This window comes from Thamnophis elegans, chromosome 14 (genome assembly GCF_009769535.1).
Source record: "Thamnophis elegans isolate rThaEle1 chromosome 14, rThaEle1.pri, whole genome shotgun sequence".
NCBI classification, from domain to species: Eukaryota; Metazoa; Chordata; class Lepidosauria; order Squamata; family Colubridae; genus Thamnophis; species Thamnophis elegans.
Window position 1 is genome coordinate 35,976,982 of NC_045554.1, and position 19,646 is coordinate 35,996,627.

Here is a 19,646-nt window from a genome sequence, read left to right on the forward strand (position 1 = left end):
ACAAAACAGGTGAAACTTCAAGGGCAATATTGCGGCCGCCATCTTGACTTTTTTGACACCCCGCAAGCACCCCTGGGCTGGATTATAAATGAATGAAGCTCCAATCAAGCAGCCATATTAGGACATCATGAGACAAACGAATCCAGTAAATGGGGCCTGTCAGCCCTCTTGAACTGAAAACGTCTTCCTGGTTTCTTGAAGAATAAAATGGATATTTGAGTTCAAAACCATATATTCCCCCCACACACACACACTATTGATATAGAGATGTTCGATGCCACCTAGTAAAAAAAAGGATGTGACTGAATCAATTCTGAGACTATATTCAATCAGAATTGAAGGCCCGACTTCCTCTCATGCAAAATGGGGCGCTTTTCCAAAAATAATCACAAATAAGTGCCGCCGAGGCCTCAAAAAAGACCCCTCTAGGTACTCCGAAGGAGAATTTTATCATGTTTCTTCCCAATATTTTACTCAGGTCTTCAATGCAGTGGGTTTTGTTGGTCATTTGTATCAAATCTGTGTCAAATAAACATGTCTCTGCCTCCCAGGTGGGCAAACATCCCTCTCCCGCCAAGCTGCCTATGTCATTCAATAGCAGCCCACCCCATCAGGTGTCCGCCAGGTAAATTGGAACTACAAGTCCCAGCATTCTTAGCTCAGCACCCACTGCTCAGCTGGCTCAGAGGACAAACCAGGAAGCAAATGATAAGCTTTCAAATTTGTCTCTGCTCTTGGCTGGCAGGACTGAAAGGGCCTTGCCGATGGGAGTCTGCAGGCCACCAATCTGTACTTCCAATATTAGCCACCTTGGTGTGGCCTTTACAAGTCTTCATTTCTTTCTTGTTTCCCCGTTTAAAAATTGGGCAATTTTTTTTTTCCTGGAGGGGAAGCAGTGATGGCAGATCCTTTTCCTACCCAAAAAATGGGCTCTGAATGAGAACACAAACAGACTGATTGGGATGTTCCCACCACCTACTAAATGCAGTAAGGCTGCAGCTTTATCTCCTGTGTTGGTAATCCTCAACTTATGACCACATTTGGGACCAAATTTTCTTGTACCAATGACCCATAACATCCTTTCAAAGGTAGATTATCAAATTTCCAAACTTAGTGTGCAGCTAAAAAACTTAGTGAAATCCAAATAGATCAAATAGATCAGATAGAGGGGGGGGGAGGATATACAGGTCTGAAATTGAGTGTTTCCATTACTGTTCTAGTGACAGAATCAGAGATATCAACAATGATTTTGCACTGAAATGTTTCAAGAGCAGCCATTTTTAAAGGGCTTGCTTTTCTCAAAATATAAATAAAACCATTAAAAATGTTTATTGTTTGTAACCCTTACCACTATATCACAGTGTCATGAATTCTTTTCCAAAACATTTTACATTTTCTTAATGGTTTAAAGACACATTCATAATATTGAGAACAACACTGGATATTATATAGTGCGTGGGATCTGGAATTTAGACCACAGCTGATCGTAGAGGAAAATCTGAGCAGTGGTTTTTGTGGGCTCCATTTCTTTGTAGCCAAAAATCCCCAAAAGCTGCTATAAGGATTATGAAAACCTCCAGAACAATGTTCAAAAAGATATTGGTTTCAGCAGTGGAAAGAAAAAATCAATTAAAAATTGCTGCCTTTTTCTTCACTAGTAGTTTTCAATGAATGCCCAACCCTCTTTGTGAAACAGTCTTTGCATGGGGAATATCTGTATTTTGCAAGAAACTATCTCTTAATCATGAAGATCCAACACATTGCACTTAATAACACTCTCCATTTGCTTCAAACAGTAATTTATTTAGTACAATGTTTAAAAATACTTTCCTGAGTCCTGTAAACCAGCTAATGTTTTTATGAAGAACAAAATGTAAAATATGGAGAATCGGTATAGGTAATCTGGCTACATTTTGAAGAAGTCATAATGTTCACATTCCAGTATCTTTTATTGAAATGCGAGGTATATTCTTTATTACAATTTCAAAGAATTTAGAAAGACAAAAATAATACAAAGAAAGGAACTGGCATCATACATTCTTTTCAGCAATACTTTTAACAGAACAGAATGCAAATCAAAAGCAGCTACAGATTTCAACAACACAGTTTGGTTGGTTTACAGTTTGAACGTTGCTGAGGTCTGAGACATCCCATTGTAAATGTAGGTGTTATTAAATATTACAAATTGCCTGGTAACAATTTTCACAACTTCCTGAGCAGCAGCTCCTGTAAAACAGCCAAGGAATGACAAATTAAAAATATGTAACAGAAGCCAATTGATTCAAATCCAAATGCTTATTTTCTAGCTCTACATTTTTTTTAACAGATACCACCTTACATCAATGGGTAGAAATAAAGCATGAATACTCAGCTCAATGGCCAATTGCACTTTTTCCATGTTAAATCTCTGGCAGTTAAAAAAAACCCTGGCAAGAGTTTTTCTTGGCACAAGCTTGTCCATACACTGAATTTGTCAGTTGAGCCCTTATACAGCCTATCATCAACAAGAGAAATGGGGTAATAGGTATTGGAAAATTCAATTACCAACTTTGTTCCCTAAGAAATTATGGTAGGATCTTCATTATTTTTGTTAGCAATTTGTGATTCCAAATTCATGTTGGTTGATCCTCCCAATTAAAATTCAAACAGGGCAATTTAATCTGGGGAGTTTTATGTGCATATAAGATTTGTCACAAAAGAGGAGGAAGAAGGCGGGGCTTAGCAGTGAGAAGATGGAATTTCAGGCTACTCCTGAAATTCCTCTATACCAAAGGATTTTTGGACGGGTTCTTTGAACCCTAGCTGTCCCGGAGACGACAGTGAAGGTGGGGAGGGACCCAGGACCCCAGAGATATCCGCAAATCTCTGGGGGGGGTATTAACTCCTCGTGCCAATTCCTTTTTGGATTAGCTGCGTGCTAACTGAAACTGCAGGTTGCCTCTAAGAATGGAAGAAGTGATGTCATCTGGTAAGCTGATTTTATTATCCAAGAGAGACTGTTCGTGTTAAAAAATTAAGCTAACTGAATCCAAAGAACAGGAAGATTTAGCGGCGAATTGGCTCTTTCTAATGGATTTATGACTGGTAGTTACTTTACTTCTTAAATGCTTCAAGAAACTCCGCGACATCCTCCCCCCTCTGAATCTCCCTAAGTGGATCGTAAAACTTATCTCCTACTAATTAGCCCGTCACGATTCGACATTTTTATTACTTTACTACCTAGTTCTGTTTACAACTAGATAAGATTGGCAGCCTGTAAGAGACTAAAAAAAAAAATGCTTTGAAGCTTGTGGGGAAAAAAAAAAGAGAGCTTCTAATTTTTAACTACGACACATCATGGCGTCCCAAAATATCTCTAAGACTTCATTTCAGACTCTTTTCTCTGCGTGTAGAGGACTCTTTGATTCTTACCAAAAACTGGAAAGAAAACTGGATCAACTGATTCTAAAATATGAAGTTAAAACTGAGATCGTTGAATGCTTAAATGTTCCTGAAACACAAATGGAAAATGTGAGAAATGGTGTCTGGTCTATCTCAGAGGAAGAAAGGAGGGGGGAAGCTATAAAGACGACTCATTTAAAGAGAGAGTGTGCAGGAGGAATGGAGAATCCACCCTTGAGAATTAAAGTTAATTTGGGAAATTTTATAAGCCTAGGACAACATTATTATTTCATCACCGACATTCAGAATCCAAAGGTGCCGAAATATTTGTGTTTGGATTTGCTTATGGAAACATTTGGTAAATTTATCCAACGAATGGCTATTGGACGGAGGAAATCTCGTTGTTGGAGGGACACAGGCTGACAGATGGGACAATACAACCTAAAATTAGCTAGATCGGATTACTTCAATTTGTAATAGATATAGCTGAATAATGACTGATATGGATAGCAATATATATAATTTGGAACTGGCTGATAGATTGATGAATACAATTGAAAACTAGTTAAACCTAATTGCTTTTTCTTGTAACAGATATTGCTGAATAATAATTGATATTGATAGTAATGTATATAATGTGGAGTTGATATGATAACTAACAATTGGATATGAGAAAACACCTTTAGATTATACATAAAGAGTATTAACTATAATAATTAGCACTATTAAAAAACTAAATAAAATTCATACAATCAAATGTTAATCAATACTGGGAAAATGTTATGATATATGATATAATTGAATATTATGGATGTTTAGCTAAAATAGGACATGAGGATTTGATGATAATAGAGGATTTTACAAGTAAGTAAATGAAATGCCAGCATGTGTTATGGACTAATTCCTTAGCATAGCTAAGGATGAAGGATGTTTAAATAACCATAATAATTAAAACTGGAGGTATAATGATGTTGATATGGTAAATATTCGAGTTAAGATATCTGAATTAATATGAACTAACGGAAGAGAAGCACCAAAACATGTTGTAACCAGTTGATATACTTCTTTTTTTTTTCATAATAGACACCTGTGTTTTGTTTTGTTTTCCTGATTGTCGTTTTTGTCTTTTTTTGTATTATCTACTATCCTTTATTCTAATTTTTAATTTCTATTTGTCCTTTTTTCCTTTTTCTTTTTCTTTTTTTGATTTTTCTCCCTTCCCATCGGTGTGGGTAGGTATTGTTTAAGATTATTACTCCTACCAATATTTCTAAATAATAATTACAGTTAAATGAAAATGGATATATAATAATGCTTGAGTTAATATGAGTTATGTTGGTTGACTGTGGAGGAGATGTACCAAAACTTATCTGTAATTGATTGATATATTAAGAAAGATGCTGTACCCGTTTTAAACTAAAACTAAAAAACATTTAATAAAAAAAAAAAAAAGATTTGTCACAAAAGAATAATGGCTGCAGTTTAGAGCTTATTTGTTTAATATCTCAGCGCATATATCAAAATATACGAACAACTATAGAGTAGAAACTAATATTATTGTACATGTATAAACTTTGGAAACAATTTTAAATCTGAGACATTTTTATCAGAGGAGATGGAATTATATCAATATAATGAATAGTTACTACCTCTAATCAACATAAAGATATTAGTACAATGGGCATGAGAATACAAAATAGTATCAAAGTAAGACATACTAAATCTTTTTACGTGTCAATTGGCTTGTGGTTCACCATCGACACATGAAAAAAGCAATCTTTTTACCTCCTATGAATGCTGCTATGGTGTGTGGCTCAGCAGCTCCGTATCGACAACTACAAAAAGAAAACAAAGTTGTCATATTATAATGCATCATAATAAGATCTTGGAAAGTATTTTTTTAACAACACTTACAATTCATGGACATAATCATCTTTGACTGTTACAGGCAATCCATACTCCTGAAGAAAACTATTAAGGCAAGATTTCAGTTTTCCAATGTCATCCTCCACTTGATAGTTATAAACCCCTGAAAAAAAGATATAATTATTATAGACGGAACTAACTTTTTATTGCAAGTAAATGACATATAATTTTGTTAAGAGAATATTCTATCCTATAGAAAAAGCAGAAAAGAACAAAATTACAGAAATTACAGTATTAGAGAAAGTATTCATTTTTATCTCAGAAAGGATATGATATATACATACAACCTTACCAGGGTATCTACCATTGTGTTTAAAAAATCTGTCCACAGCTCGTAACATTAGGTAGAGCACCATTTCACTATCTGGATTATCCATATGAGAAGCTTCAAGAAACAAAACAAAATATAATTTACAAGAGAAAATTGTAAAAGGCTTGAGATTAATTTAACTAAATATATTTCCTATTCCTCAATTTTTCACATAACATATTCCACTTGCTATAAGAATGTTTCCATATCATATCTCTCCTCCTGTCTATTCTCTGCATTCAGATTGTGACTGATTCAAATGTTATACAGGCACAATAAGAGTATTTACTGAACAATAAAAACAAGCTACACATGTGATTCATCACTGCAACATTGCATTCACAATATATACAAATTCAAAGTGGGTTTTTTGGGAGATCTCAGATCTTTCTTGCAATTAAAATCTTGCCTTTACATTATAGCAAAAATGAAGAAAGCAGAAAAAAGGCCGTGCCTCTTCTACATCAAACATATTTGATTTGTACATGAAAACACTGCAAAAGGACACAACTAAATAAACTTACTGATCTCGTCTTTGTTTGAAGTATTCAGTCCATATTCTTCAGAAAGACATCTACATCGTACTATGCGAAGAAATGCTGAGTTACTGCCTAAACGCAGAATATCAAGGAGAGTGGGGAAATGGGAAGAGAGCAGGAGAGAATAGGTACTTTAAATATAAAGACTTAATTGTTACAACATGCGAGAGATAGTTATGTCATTCTTGCAATTATATTTCAAAACAGTATTTTAAAATTTCCCATGGAATTTGAAGTAAAAAATTTCAAATTTTCTATAAAGTTCTCAACTGTGACTTCTAGTTATACAGCATACAGTTATAGAGTAGCAAAGTCCTTTTTTCAATGTTCTTCATGCACCATTAAGGCTAATTAAGAAAAGAGCATTTTAGCAAATTCAGTTTGGATACATTATTAAACAATGACTGATTCCTTACAGCATTCCTTACAATTTAGCCTTATTAACCTGCATGACCCGTCAAAACCGCGCTCGACTAAGCTGCGCCCGATTAAACCGCGTCGCTGACGTCATCAACAGGGCGACAACAGCCAGCGTGGAGAAAGAAGGGCGCTTTAAATAGCGCTTTGAAAGCAAGCCGATTCAACTTAAGGTAAGGGTTAGGTTTAAGGTTAGCTTTAGGGTTAGCTTTAGGGTTAGGTTAAGGGTTAGGATTAGGTTTAGGTTAAGGGTTAGGTTTAGGGTTAGGTTAAGGGTTAGGTTTAGGATTAGGTTTAGGGGGGTTAGGTTTAGGGGTTAATTTTAGGTTTAGGGTTCACAGCGTGCTTCTGTCTCCGCGCTGTTGTCGCCCTGTTGATGACGTCAGCTACACGGTTTAGTCGGACACGGTTTAGTCGAGCGCGGTTTTGTGGTGGAACCATTAACCTGATGTAAGTAGAACGAAATACTTACAAAGCAATTTCAATTCTTTTTGAGAAATGGATTCTGGTGCCTGTGAACAAAATGCAAATTTGTTTTAATGAAATTAGAATGCCTGACAATTGTCTTCTAGATTCCTGTTATAGAATTTGATTTAATCATATGTCCATAGCTGGGGGCACATACACAATTACAATGTTTTATCTATCTTCTACAATTCCCCATTTTGGGAATCAATCATGACAAGAAATATTTCAGGCTGGCTCACCCATCCCCCTCTCTTTATTTGGTGAGATGGGCAGTTCTATAAATTTTTTAAAAAACATAAATAAATTTTACTTCATTCTTTACTTCGATGTCTTTAAGGGAATGAAAACTGCATTTTCTACTACTCACTTTGCCAACTGACTGCAACAGCTTTGCAGCATAATTAGACACAGCTTCGGCATCTTTCTTGGCTTTATCACGGTATCTTAAAAAATAAAAATAAAGTTCCAAAAATGAACTTCAGCAAATCTAACCCCCAAATCAATAGATTTTGAAATATCCATAGTTTACTTGGTAGTAACCAATGGATGCAAAGCCAACTGTACTGTATGTATGGAGTGTGCAAAGCAGTAAGAATTTTCAATATTTTATATTCAAGTTGGAATTCTCTAACCAAGAATATGAATTCTTTGAACAAGAAATTGAAAGTGGATGAAGTAAATCTTGTCCTTTCTCCAAATGAGTAAAATGGAGTTACAAAAAAGGAACTGAGGAACTTATTTTCTTTAAGTTAAGCATGTCATAAGCTTAGAGTCATTACATTGCCACAAACTGCCCAACCCCTTTTTATGTTGACTCTTATCTGGCACCAATTTCGTACTAAACTTTAGTTGACTGGATTCTCATGTACAGGCTTGGGCAATAAATCTTTTGAACTGCAACTTATGGTATGGTCCTGATTCTTTGCTAACATCTACTGAATACAAATCTGGAACCAACCAATTACAAATTATCACTTCTATATATACTGCCTCTGCCTAAATGCTTGTCTTAAACCTACAGGAAAGCTTTTTCCATTGTGATTACAACTTATTATTTGTACTATGAATTAAAAGCAGTCTTTGATATTTTGAGAGCTAGCAGATTGCAAAAATTTGCCATCAGTTTGAGAGCACCTTTATACCGAAGTTAAAGCCACCCCAAAATAGGGAGCTTATAAAGTAGTCACAATGAAAATCTTTGCAGAAAACATTGGTTTTGAAGGGGATCTCAGTACAAATATAAAACAACTGTAGAAAAATACTTACATATTTTGCAAGCTGATAAATTTACTCGAATCTGCAATCATATCTGGAATTGTACCCCTAATGGGTAAATTTCCTTGACCTTCTTTGCTCACAAACTCTTTTACAGCTCGAGCCAGAATCCAAAAAGAAGAAGTCTAAGGAGAAAGGAGAACCAAACAAGTCAAAAACCAAAATTGATTGATCAAGTTTTTATTCAGAGTGTCAGAATACTAGACTAGAATACTAAAGTGGTTTGTATTTATTACCTGCTGTGAGAGATTGATACAATGATCATCACTGAAAATATCTTCAATACAACTTGGTACCTAAAAAGTCAAATTCAAGATAATATTTATTTCCACATTATTTTTTCTATTAGGAATGCAGTCACTAAGCAATTAAAAATTCTGATAGAAGGTGGCAACCTTCCTTTACCTTAGTAGCAATTACAGCGGTGTTTACATTTTTAATGGCTTCCTCAAAGTTTTCCTCATCTTCCAGGATTCCATTTTCATTCTTTAAAATTCCTAGAAAGAAATGAAGAACCTACTGAATAAGATTTTATTAACTAGAAAATAGGTGATAAACAGACAACCTCTATCTTTTGAATTAATATTACTATGTGGGAATTCTTTAGATAGGTTAAGGAACTTCTGATAAATACTGCATGCCACTGATGTAGACTTAGACACATATTTACAGTACATTCGTCTTTAAATAAAGTTCACCCAAACATAATACTACAATAGATAGACAGAGATGGTCAAAAACTCTCACCTTGCCTAATCATCTCCCGGAAGGCCTCCTTTTCTTTGTAGTTCTTAGGTATCTGACCATTATTCTAAACAGAAATACAACAGGTTTGAAGTTTATTAAATTATGTATTAATTAAGGCAAATAAAAATAGGTTCAACATCAAACAGTAAATGAATCTGGTTCGTTTTTTTTCCATAAGAACAAATGAGACTTAAAATTCTACTCTATTAGGAAACAAGTCAGAATTCCCATTTTACATATAATAATGCTAACCAAATCATAGGTAAATGCACCTGCTGGACGATGGGTTCAAGCAAGAATATATAAAGTGGAGCACATCAAAATGTACATATTTCAGTCGAAATGTTTAAGCCAGGATACTCGTGAGTTACAGCCAAATTCAATCAATTTTAGTGTAAATAATTATCATTAGTGGAATAAGCTATGACTAAATTAAGGCCCATTCTATGACTCAAGAGTACATGAGGTTTTTTAAAATTTCCATTTGCATACATATATAGATACGAACAGATATATTATCTCCCATACAGGATGTGGCTAGTTTAAACAAGGCACTAAAACTAATAATAAGCTTAGCAACAGGATTTACATTAAAAAATAGGCATTCTTTGGAAGATCATGCTCCTAAAAATGTGATCCGGCCCAGAGGTGGTATTCAGCAGGTTCTGACCAGTTCTGGAGAACCGTTAGTGGAAATTTTGAGTAGTTTGGAGAATAGCACCTCTGCTATTCTCTGCCTCCTGAGTCCCAGCTGATCGGGAGATTTTGCAGTAACCTTCCCCTGGAATGAGGAAGGAATGGAGATTTTACAGTATCTTTCCCCTGCCATGCCCACCAAGCCATTCCCACCAAACCACACCACACCCACCAAGCCACACCCACAGAACCGGCAGTAAAAAAATTTGAATCCCACCACTGATCTGCCCCCTGCAACTCATTTGGCCTCCTGTAAGGGCCTAAAACTTTGGCTCTGCCAAATGGCCCTGGGGCTGAAATGGGGTTGTCCCAATCTGGAGACAGCTGGTAGATTACATAAGATCCAACTTCCAACCCATTTACCCATGGATCCTTTATATAATTTATTGTTAATGTTTTGATTTTAAGGAGCAGTGTTTTAATGTTGCTAACTTTGTCTATGGTGCTTTTATAATACTGTAAGCTGCCTAGAGTCACTTGATGGCGAGATGCATAGCCTACAAATTTAATAAATATAGTTAAACGTGATGTAGACATGGGCACAATCCACCCCCAACAACCTAACCATATGGATGAATACTTCCCCGGTGCAGAGAATAGGATATAGCTGACATGGCATATTGGAGATGAACACTAAATTCCCTTTCTCTGCAGTGCTGCCATGCACAGCCTGCAAACAGTTTTCTGCGTGCCAGTTAGATGGGAAGAAGAGATTGGGGAACAAGAAGCATTTATTGAAGTCTGTGGGGCTTCACTTAACCACAAGCGACCCAAGTTAAGGGCTTCTAAAATTTCCTCTGAATGGCATTTGATCAGCTTCATAACTAGCTACAATTCAATCTCACGTATAATTGCTTGATTCAACCCTGTGATTTCAGCAGCATGCAGGCAGCCTGTGATCAAGACTGCAGCATATAAAAGCACATAAGCCTCTCTGGTGGAAGGCATTATTCCCCCGGATCTGCAGCAGAAAGCATGAGTGACTGTAAGTTAGACTACTACCGTCAAGGTATCTACATACCTCATGACACCATTTTTCTAGATACTGGGATACAATCACAATCCATGGAATGTGGCTGTGTTCCTGCAAATGCAAAATTAAAGCAAGTATAGCAAAATAAAGAAACCAACGGAAATAGTGCACTTCTAAAGTTGGAAAGCAGGGTAGTTGGTACAAACTGAATTCATAGTGCAACAAAAATAGCTAAATCAACAGAATTGCCTTCGGTTAAGGGTTGCTACGAAATAATTGTGGACTAACCCTTTTCACTTGGTGCGATAGATCGACAGAATGTAAATTGTTTCCTCAGTTTTCCATTTGATTTTGAAAACCCCCAGGGAAAAATAAGAGATTCACAATCCTAGGTTGGAAATCACAAGTCAAATGGAGCTGGGCACTTTAAAGAAATTCAAAGCATTTAGATTCCTTTGAATTATATAAGCTTATTGGCTGGCTGCCCCACCTTAAAATTATACTGAAAGCATGTGGAGAAGGCAAGTCTGTAATAATGGAGATTGTTCAAAAAGCATGCTTGGATTTGTTTTTTTTCCCCCTAAACCAACAGACTGAACAAATTTCTATGTAACTTCAATGAACCAGTCACCATAACAAAATCAGATTTGACATGTAACAGATGAATCCATTGATCTAGATCAAGCCCCATTTTCATCTCTGGAAAGAAATATCCTTTGTATGTCCCAAAGGTGCTTTTCTGATAGGCAACTGGATTTCCTTGTTGTTGTTTTCCTTGAAAACATTTCGCTTCTCATCCAAGAAGCTTCTTCAGTTCTGATCTGAAGAAGCTCCTTGGATGAGAATCGAAATGTTTTCAAGCAAAAAAAAACCCAAGAAAGTCCAGCTGCCTTTTGGAAAAAGCACCTTTGGGATAATCATGATCTGGATCAGAGGTGGGTTCCTACCAGTTCGCACCTATTTGGTAGAACTGGTTTGTCAAATCTCCCGAACCAGTTAGAAGAGATTCCACCAGTGGACCTGGAAAGCAGGCCACACCTACAGAAGAGTTTCCAAAAATTTTTGAAACCCACCACTAGAGGAGAGAGATACACACACAGAGAGAGACAGATAGACAGACAGACACACAGAGAGAATCACATAGAGACAGACAGAGGGGGGGAGGGAGGGAGGGCGGGGCAAAGAACCACACACACACAGACTCACACAGAGAGAGAAAGAGAAAGAGAAAGGAAGGAAGGAAGGAAGGAAGGAAGGAAGGAAGGAAGGAAGAAAAAGTGAGAGATGAAAGAAAAAAAGAAAAAAGGGACAGAGAGACAAAAGGAAAGAAAGAAAGAAAGAAAGAAAGAGAGAGAGAGAGAGAGAGAACACATGGCCAGCAAACCATTCCCACCAGGTCACATGGCTGGCAAGCCACTCCCACAAAGGAGGCCACACCCACAGAGTAAGTTCAAAAAATTTTTGAAACCCACCACTGATCTGGATGATCGAGACACTTCATAGATGCCCTGTATAACAGCATATAATGCAATTCTAGAACAAATTCAAGAAACATTTCTCATACTTATCTATGGATATTCTCAGTAATCCAGGTTGTCCCAAAGGTGCTTTTTCTAGAGGCAACTGGACTTTATGGTTTTTTTTCTTTGCAGACATTTCACATCTCATCCAAGAAGCTTCTTCGGCTCTTCTCTCAAAGCTGAAGAAGTTTCTTGGATGAGAAACAAAACCTCTTTAAAGAAAAACCAGAAAGTTCAGTGGCCTCTTGAAAAAGCACCTTTGGGACAGCGCTAATGCTTTCATGCACATACTGATGAGTTGGCCAAGCCTGTACCAACCTTTTTTTCCATATGCTCTAAATCGTAAGACTGGATATGTTCTCTCAGCTCTGGAAATGGATTGTCCAGTCTCAAATCATCCAAGGCGTTATCAGGGTGAGATTCTATAACTATTGAAAGATTAAACAACATTTCAGTTCTAAAGCCATAGCTGAAGGTAACATTATTGCTAAAGTCTGTGGTTTCGCCACAATTTTGTTCCTATTATTATATAAAACATATACATATACACATATACAGTATACATATGTCTTATGTCCAGGATGTGAGGGGTCCGTAGTTATTTTCACAGCCCTCTTACTGCACGAGTCAAAATAACTAGAGACCCCTCACATCCTGGACATAAATTGTTTCAACTTCTACCCTCAAAACAATGCTATAGAGCACTGCACACCAGAACAACTAGACACAAGGACAGTTTTTCCCCGAATGCCCTCACTCTGCTAAACAACTAATTCCCACAACAATGTCAAATTATCTACTAAGACTCTATTACTATTATTCTTCTCTTCCTTCCTAGTACCTATCTCTTCCCACTCATGACTCTGTGTTGCTTATATCTTTAAAATTTATATTGTTTTGTTTCCTAGTATAATTTGATTGCTTATTAGTAGCCTATGACTTTCACTAAGTGTTGTTCCTTATGATTCTTGATGAATGTATTCTATTTTATTTTTCTTTATGTACACTGATAGTATATGCACCAAAGACAAATTCCTTGTGTGTCCAATCACACTTGGCCAATAAAGAATTCTATATTCTATAAGAGATGTTACTATGTAAGCTGCCCTTGAAGGGCTTGTGCTTAAAAAGTTGGTGTTAAAATAAACACAATTCAATGATTATGCATACATTTGTAAATGATGTGACCTTTCCTGGCTATTTAACATTGCATCCAGAAGTGATAACATACAATGTAAAATCCAAAAAGTATTTCAAGTCAGATTTCAAATGATAAATTATAATTTGAAACTGATTATATTTCTTGCCTTACAAGTTACGAAGGTGATTTAAAGAATTACCTACTCTATTTTTTAATCAAAATAATCTATTTCCTTATACATCTTACATTATGGATGTTAGTTTCTGAAAATGAGTCACCTGAGATTAAAATACGGGCAGGGGGGACAAGACACTTTGCTACTTACCATTTTAATAAATGGTTACATATTTAGGGTAATTTTTATTCACTGATTATTTTATTTGGATGTTCTTTAACAATGGAATGTTTTTTTTAAAATCATTAAATATCTTACCAGGATGTTCTTTAATAACAATTCTCATATAGCCTATTAGTCCGTAAGTCCTACAAATTAACAGGGGGATGTTGTAATTCCAGAGGACATCAGCTAATCTCAGCAACGTACTGAAAAACAGAAGATGTAAGACAATTGAACAGTGAACAATGAACAGAAAATACACAGCAACTAGAATCTACCCACAAATATTTATTCCGTATACAGAGCATCTGTAGATAGCTCTCATACTTCAAGATCTTGAACAAGCAACAATATCTTGCAACTGAGATCCTTTAGCTTGCAACCTCCTGGTATATTTAAAAACAATTTACAATTTTATATTGCATATAAAGTAGCAATTCTTTGAAAGGCCTGTTATATCTGTATTTGTGTTCAAGCAAAGACATGCAAAATTTCCATTCAGCCTTTTTTTGATAGAACATGAGACAGCTTTGATTTTTGACCTTTGTGTATCAAAGATAAAAAAGGACTTTGTCTGATCCATACTCACACAATTTAACATGGGAATGACAAGAGATGTCTGGACAATTAGACCACATATCACATTAAATCAAATATTACTTGTTTGGTTTTGATAGTATGTATGAACTCAGACACTGTGGCCTAATTAATAAACCACGTTTGAACTGAGGCACAGCTGTATCAAGCAAGGAATAAAGAAAAATAACCAGCTAGAGAGATTATATCCTGAAAATAAAAACATAGAATTTCCATTTTTACCAAACAAACACGAAATAAAACAGTATATAAAGACAATACTATCAAATTCGTTCCAGCTTACTTTTCTGGGAGTTGAGTTGCAATCACTACATTAAACCGACAGAAAAAAGAAGGATCGTTGTCTAGAAGTTTATCTGGGTTCTTGAGAAAACATAAAAAACACCATCTGTATTGCAGCATAAAGTAATAAATATAAAAAGATTCAGAATTAAAACTTCTTTTTCTAGCTCAGTGCAATTCTTCATCAACTGCAAGACTGATTAAAAAGTTGATAAATGATGGAATTTCAAAGAGATTATAGAGATTATATATACATATATGTGTAGTATTTGTGCTGATAAATAAATAAAGGGAGACTAGTATAGATCTATTTCAAGCTATTTTAGGTCTCATCAGCTAGCCATACCCTTACTGGGACAAATTCATGTTGCTTAGGGTATGAAATCATACGCCTCTTAAAAAGGATTTGTTGCTTGAAAGTGAGAAAAAGGATACTATTTTGAAATGAGCCTACACAAGAGCAAGATTTGATATTATGGTAGTAATAGCTGACATACGTTTGTGACACGTTAGCACATATGTGTAACGTGTGTAAAAATGTGTAATGCAAACCTCTTCCACAAAATTTCCAGAGACATCATTATTCAACTCTTGCAGCAGTTCTGTGGCACACTGCGCTCGATTCTGTTTAAAAATGATAAGCAGGTATGTTACATTGCTGTGACTGCCATAAAAAGATTTAAAATTTTATCCTGTGAGAATATAAATATCCTCCCCCCAAACCCCACCCCCACCTTTCAATAAATAGATGCCAAATTGTACTGCATGTTCCAATTTCCAAAATAAGGATTTTGGGGTAGATGTAATTGTAGTCAGATTACAACATTCAAGAGAGATATGCATACAGATGCTTTAATAAATATTAATGGGAAAATGTTAGGGGAAATCCTGAGGCCATTCCTTCTGAAAAATGTATGATTTTAGGGTATACCAGAAAATGACCAGCATTGGATACAGAAGGGCATACAAACTTACATAACAGGAAACAAAAAAATTGTTTTAAGTTTTGTTCAGAATAACACTTTGTTTACAAGCACCCATGGTTAGATCTTCAAAGCGAATTAACTAATCATTTGAAAAGGATTACAGGCGTGTCTACCTAAGAAATCTACTTATTTGTATTAAAAGTGGGTCACACAAGGACATAAATTTAGGCTGCAACATATATTTATTTAGGAATAAATTCTCACAAGGGGATCACTTCTCTGTAGATATGTATACAATTGCCTTTTTAATCATACAAGACATTGTGTATGTGTATCTTTATTGTAAAAGGGAAAAAATCCTATGCATTACATAACCACTCACATAAATAAAGACATTTAGTATTTCCTTACTTGACCAATATTGCTTCTTTGCAGGAAGAAGCTAAAAAAGAAAAAAAAATATTCCTTTAAAATTTTATCATAATCACAATTTCTAAAATAAAACAATGTAAACAGTGTACTCCAGAGAAAACTCCATAATACAATGATGGTGAACCTATGGCATGCCTGCCCAAAGTGGCACACAGAGCCATGCAATCTGGCACACGTGGCATTGCCCATTCCTCTTCCAGGTTTCTAGTGCCCATGCGCATGCAACAATCAGCTGGTATATGTGCAGCAATGCCTTCTGTTTTCTGCCCTGAGCATCAGCACCAGCCAGCTGATTGGCACACATGTGTGCGCAGCAGTTAACTGGAAGACTTGCTGGCTGGCGTGCATGTGTGTGCCGGAAACCAGAAATTCCTTTTCTGGCACGTGCATGCCCTTTGGGCAGCACCTCTTCCTGGTTGCGGCCCAGGGGAGCGAGCCCGTGTATGTGAAGTGTGTGTGCCCGCATGCGTGCTTCGTCATTACTGCTCTAATATATTTTTCCTCTCTAAAATCTTGCAACATTTTAAAGACTTGCTTGAAATCAATACATCTGAGTACTGTATGTGAATTTGTAAATTCACATAAATAAAACCAATAATTCCAATCAGGGCATTTCAGGCTTAGTCTATACCAGGGGTAGTCAACCTTTTTATACCTACCACCCACTTTTGTATCTCTGTTAGTAGTAAAATTTTCTAACCACCCATCGGTTCCATACTAATGGTGATTTATAAAGTAGGGAAGTAACTTTACTTTATAAAATTTATAAAGCAGAGTTACAGCAAACCCCTACCGCCCACCATGAAAGCTGGAACACCCACTAGTGGGTGGTAGGGACCAGGTTGACGACCACTGATCTATACAGATCTCTTTTATTTAAAGATTTACATTTTAATATCACAGTTGATTTTACCATGCTATAAAAATGGTCACAAGGAATGAGGTTGAACAATGGCATGTGAATATTGACTAAGCTTCAACACGGCTATATAATATGATCAAAATCAGTAAGCAGCAAGGGTTACCTATCAATGTAAACTATATTTATAGCAGCAATAAAGTATTTCACATATTTTTGTTCCATATTCCCACCAAGTTTGAAATTGACTTGAAATTATGCTTTTACCAACCATAAAACATTGAGATAGAAAGACTTAGACACAGAGAACACTATCAGTTTTCTATCCAGATAAACAATATGGAAGTATTAAAAATGGCACACAATCTAACTGTAGTTCATGGAGTAACGAGGATTTTTTTTAAAATCTTCCATCTACCATTGCAAATGGGACAAAAAAAATCCCATTGGATATTTATATACTTTAATTAAAAATAAATGAAATTCTCGCCATAAACATCGCAGCACAATTGGCTAGTCTCAAAACAAAAACAAATGTACTGTTGATTTTACACAAAAATTCATTGGAATGTAGTGAAATAATTGGTAAAAGTCAGCATTAGTGGTTTTTAATCAAACATTAAAATGAAGCTTTAAGTTCGTAAGTATTTTATCTACTGAAACAAATCATTATGCTTTTGTATGATGCCATTGTTTAGACCATAAGAGGAATATTCACCGGAATATTACCAAATATTTGTAGAAAACGCATTACCTGTTTCCAACATCTTCCCCAGTGACTGGATTCCCATCTATGATTGTAAAAGATCCAATACCTTAAAGAACAAACCAAACCAATGATCAGATTGAACTACAAATTTACTGGGGACCAATTACAGTTTTTAAAAGTCATTTATACCTGGTAGAACTAGGTTTTTGAGTATTTCTGTTCCGGTGGCTGTTGCAGTTATCACACAAACGTGAGCAGATTCTAAAGCCTCTTGTCCATGATCACCCCATAGCCTGCAACATCAAAACATATGACTGTCAAGACAAAGAATTTGACAAAGAAAATAGCAATGTCCCAAAGGCGCTTTTATTTTTCAAGAGGCAATTGGACTTCCTGGTTTTTCTTTGAAGACATTTCGCTTCTCATCCAATAAGCTTCTTCAGCTCTGACCCCAAGAAAGTCCAGTGGCCTCTTGAAAAAGCACCTTTGGGGCAACCATGACCTGGAAGACTGAGAATCTCCATAGATATACATTACCAATGTTGCTTTAAAATTTAAAATATTTCCGACTCCATAATGGAGAGAAAAAAATGGATTGAAAGGCAGTCCATAGGCAGTAAAACAGAAGCATAAATAAATGAACCAAAAACAAAACAGACATAAAACAATCAGTCGCTCAAAATATTTATTGCTGTCTTATCCTAGGTTTTCTGAAAGGAGGATTTCATTGTGTGTTTGTGTATACACACACTGCATTATTCACATTTGTTTCCAGTACGATTTGATAGCTTATTAGTAACCTTGACTATCACTTAGTGTTGTATCTTTTATTCTTGATGAATATATTTTATTCTCCTTATGTACACTGAGAGCATATGCACCAAAGACAAATTCCTTGTGTGTCCAATCACACTTGGCCAGCAAAGAATTCTATTCTATTCTATTCTATTCTATTCTATTCTATTATTCTATTCTGTTCTATTCCATTCCATTATCTATTCTATTCTATTTCATTCAATTCCATTATCTATTCTATTCTATTCCATTCCATTATCTATTCTATCCTATCCTATATTATATTTATAGATGGATGGATAGACAGAGACATAGATTGTATGTCTGCAATGAGATATTCGAATGAAATTTATTTGAAATGGAAATACATTATACACACACACAAATATAATACTCTACATCAATGTTTCTCAACCTTGGCAACTTGAAGATGTCTGGACTTCAACTCCCAGAATTCTGGGAGTTGAAGTCCAGACATCTTCAAGTTGCCAAGGTTGAGAAACACTGCTCTACGTATACCCACATACGTAATAGTCTTATACAGTATATATAAATATATATTTTATATACCACATACAGACACCTGTAGACATGCACATACATATAAGACATGTGCATATGTAACATGTGCATATGGGTGCATGGTTAAAACATGCACATACAACTAGATATGCAAATGTGTAAGCATGCACCCTAAATTCTTATCCCTGGGGCCGAAGGATAAACAAATAAATAAACAAGGATTCCGGAAATAAGGAGCCAAGAGAGGCAGGACCATGAATGGCCATCCTCCATCCGAAGGATCCGGACCACCGGGAGCCCGAGGAACAGTAGCCGTCCCCGGCCAGGAGGCTCCGGATGGAGAGGAGGAAGAAGAGGAGGAGGAAGAAGAGGCGAAGGGATTTGCACGAGAGAAGCGGGGACCAAAAGCAGCTGCGGAGGTTGCAAACCCCGGGGCCCCCCAATGGATACGCTGACCCTCCGCCCTGCGACCCGAAGCTTAGAGAGCCCTCCTTCTCCCGCGGCCCGCAGCCGGACCCCTCCGGCTCTTCCTCGCCTCAGCTGCCGGTCGTAGCGCTGTTCCTTCAGGCTGAGCCGCCCCGCCGTTCGCCCCGACGCCATGATTCCGCTCCGCCGCTGGGCCTCCCTGCGCTTCCTCGCGCCGCCGGAGAGGGCGACCGAGGACGCCGTTTCTGCGCCTGCGCGGAATCCCACCCCGCTCCCTGGGAATGCCCTTGTTGGTGTACAGGCGATGGGATGCGCGCTCTGCGTAGAGAGCTTTGACATTGCAAAAGATGGGTGAGGCCAGAATGGGC

The 19,646-nt window shown here is 36.6% G+C and overlaps 1 protein-coding gene across 1 annotated transcript; it reads right to left on the minus strand.

Annotated features, from left to right (window-relative positions):
* Nucleotides 1–1,925: 1,925 nt before the first annotated feature.
* Nucleotides 1,926–19,490, minus strand: NAE1 (NEDD8 activating enzyme E1 subunit 1). Its single transcript, XM_032231275.1, has 20 exons — nucleotides 19,388–19,490; nucleotides 17,725–17,828; nucleotides 17,581–17,641; nucleotides 15,947–15,977; nucleotides 15,162–15,233; nucleotides 14,611–14,690; nucleotides 13,827–13,936; nucleotides 12,571–12,680; nucleotides 10,781–10,843; nucleotides 9,064–9,127; nucleotides 8,722–8,813; nucleotides 8,553–8,612; nucleotides 8,308–8,441; nucleotides 7,409–7,484; nucleotides 7,046–7,085; nucleotides 6,142–6,228; nucleotides 5,600–5,692; nucleotides 5,296–5,410; nucleotides 5,167–5,216; nucleotides 1,926–2,226 (listed from the first exon to the last, which is right to left on the minus strand). The coding sequence occupies exons 1-20, from the start codon at nucleotides 19,450–19,452 to the stop codon at nucleotides 2,117–2,119; spliced, it is 1,617 nt and encodes a 538-aa protein (XP_032087166.1). The 5' UTR covers nucleotides 19,453–19,490; the 3' UTR covers nucleotides 1,926–2,116.
* Between the last annotated feature and the right edge of the window lie 156 nt (nucleotides 19,491–19,646).

Bases quoted from the DNA above. Each gene is read 5' to 3' on its own strand.
- NAE1 (XM_032231275.1), bottom strand. From the start codon at position 19,452: ATGGCGTCGGGGCGAACGGCGGGGCGGCTCAGCCTGAAGGAACAGCGC. The intron at 12,681-13,826 runs GTAAGATATTTA...ATCTTTCAATAG, and splicing joins TGTTATTAAAGAACATCCTG to TTATAGAATCTCACCCTGAT. The intron at 5,693-6,141 runs GTAAGTTTATTT...TGTTTCTTGAAG, and splicing joins TTCAAACAAAGACGAGATCA to CTTCTCATATGGATAATCCA.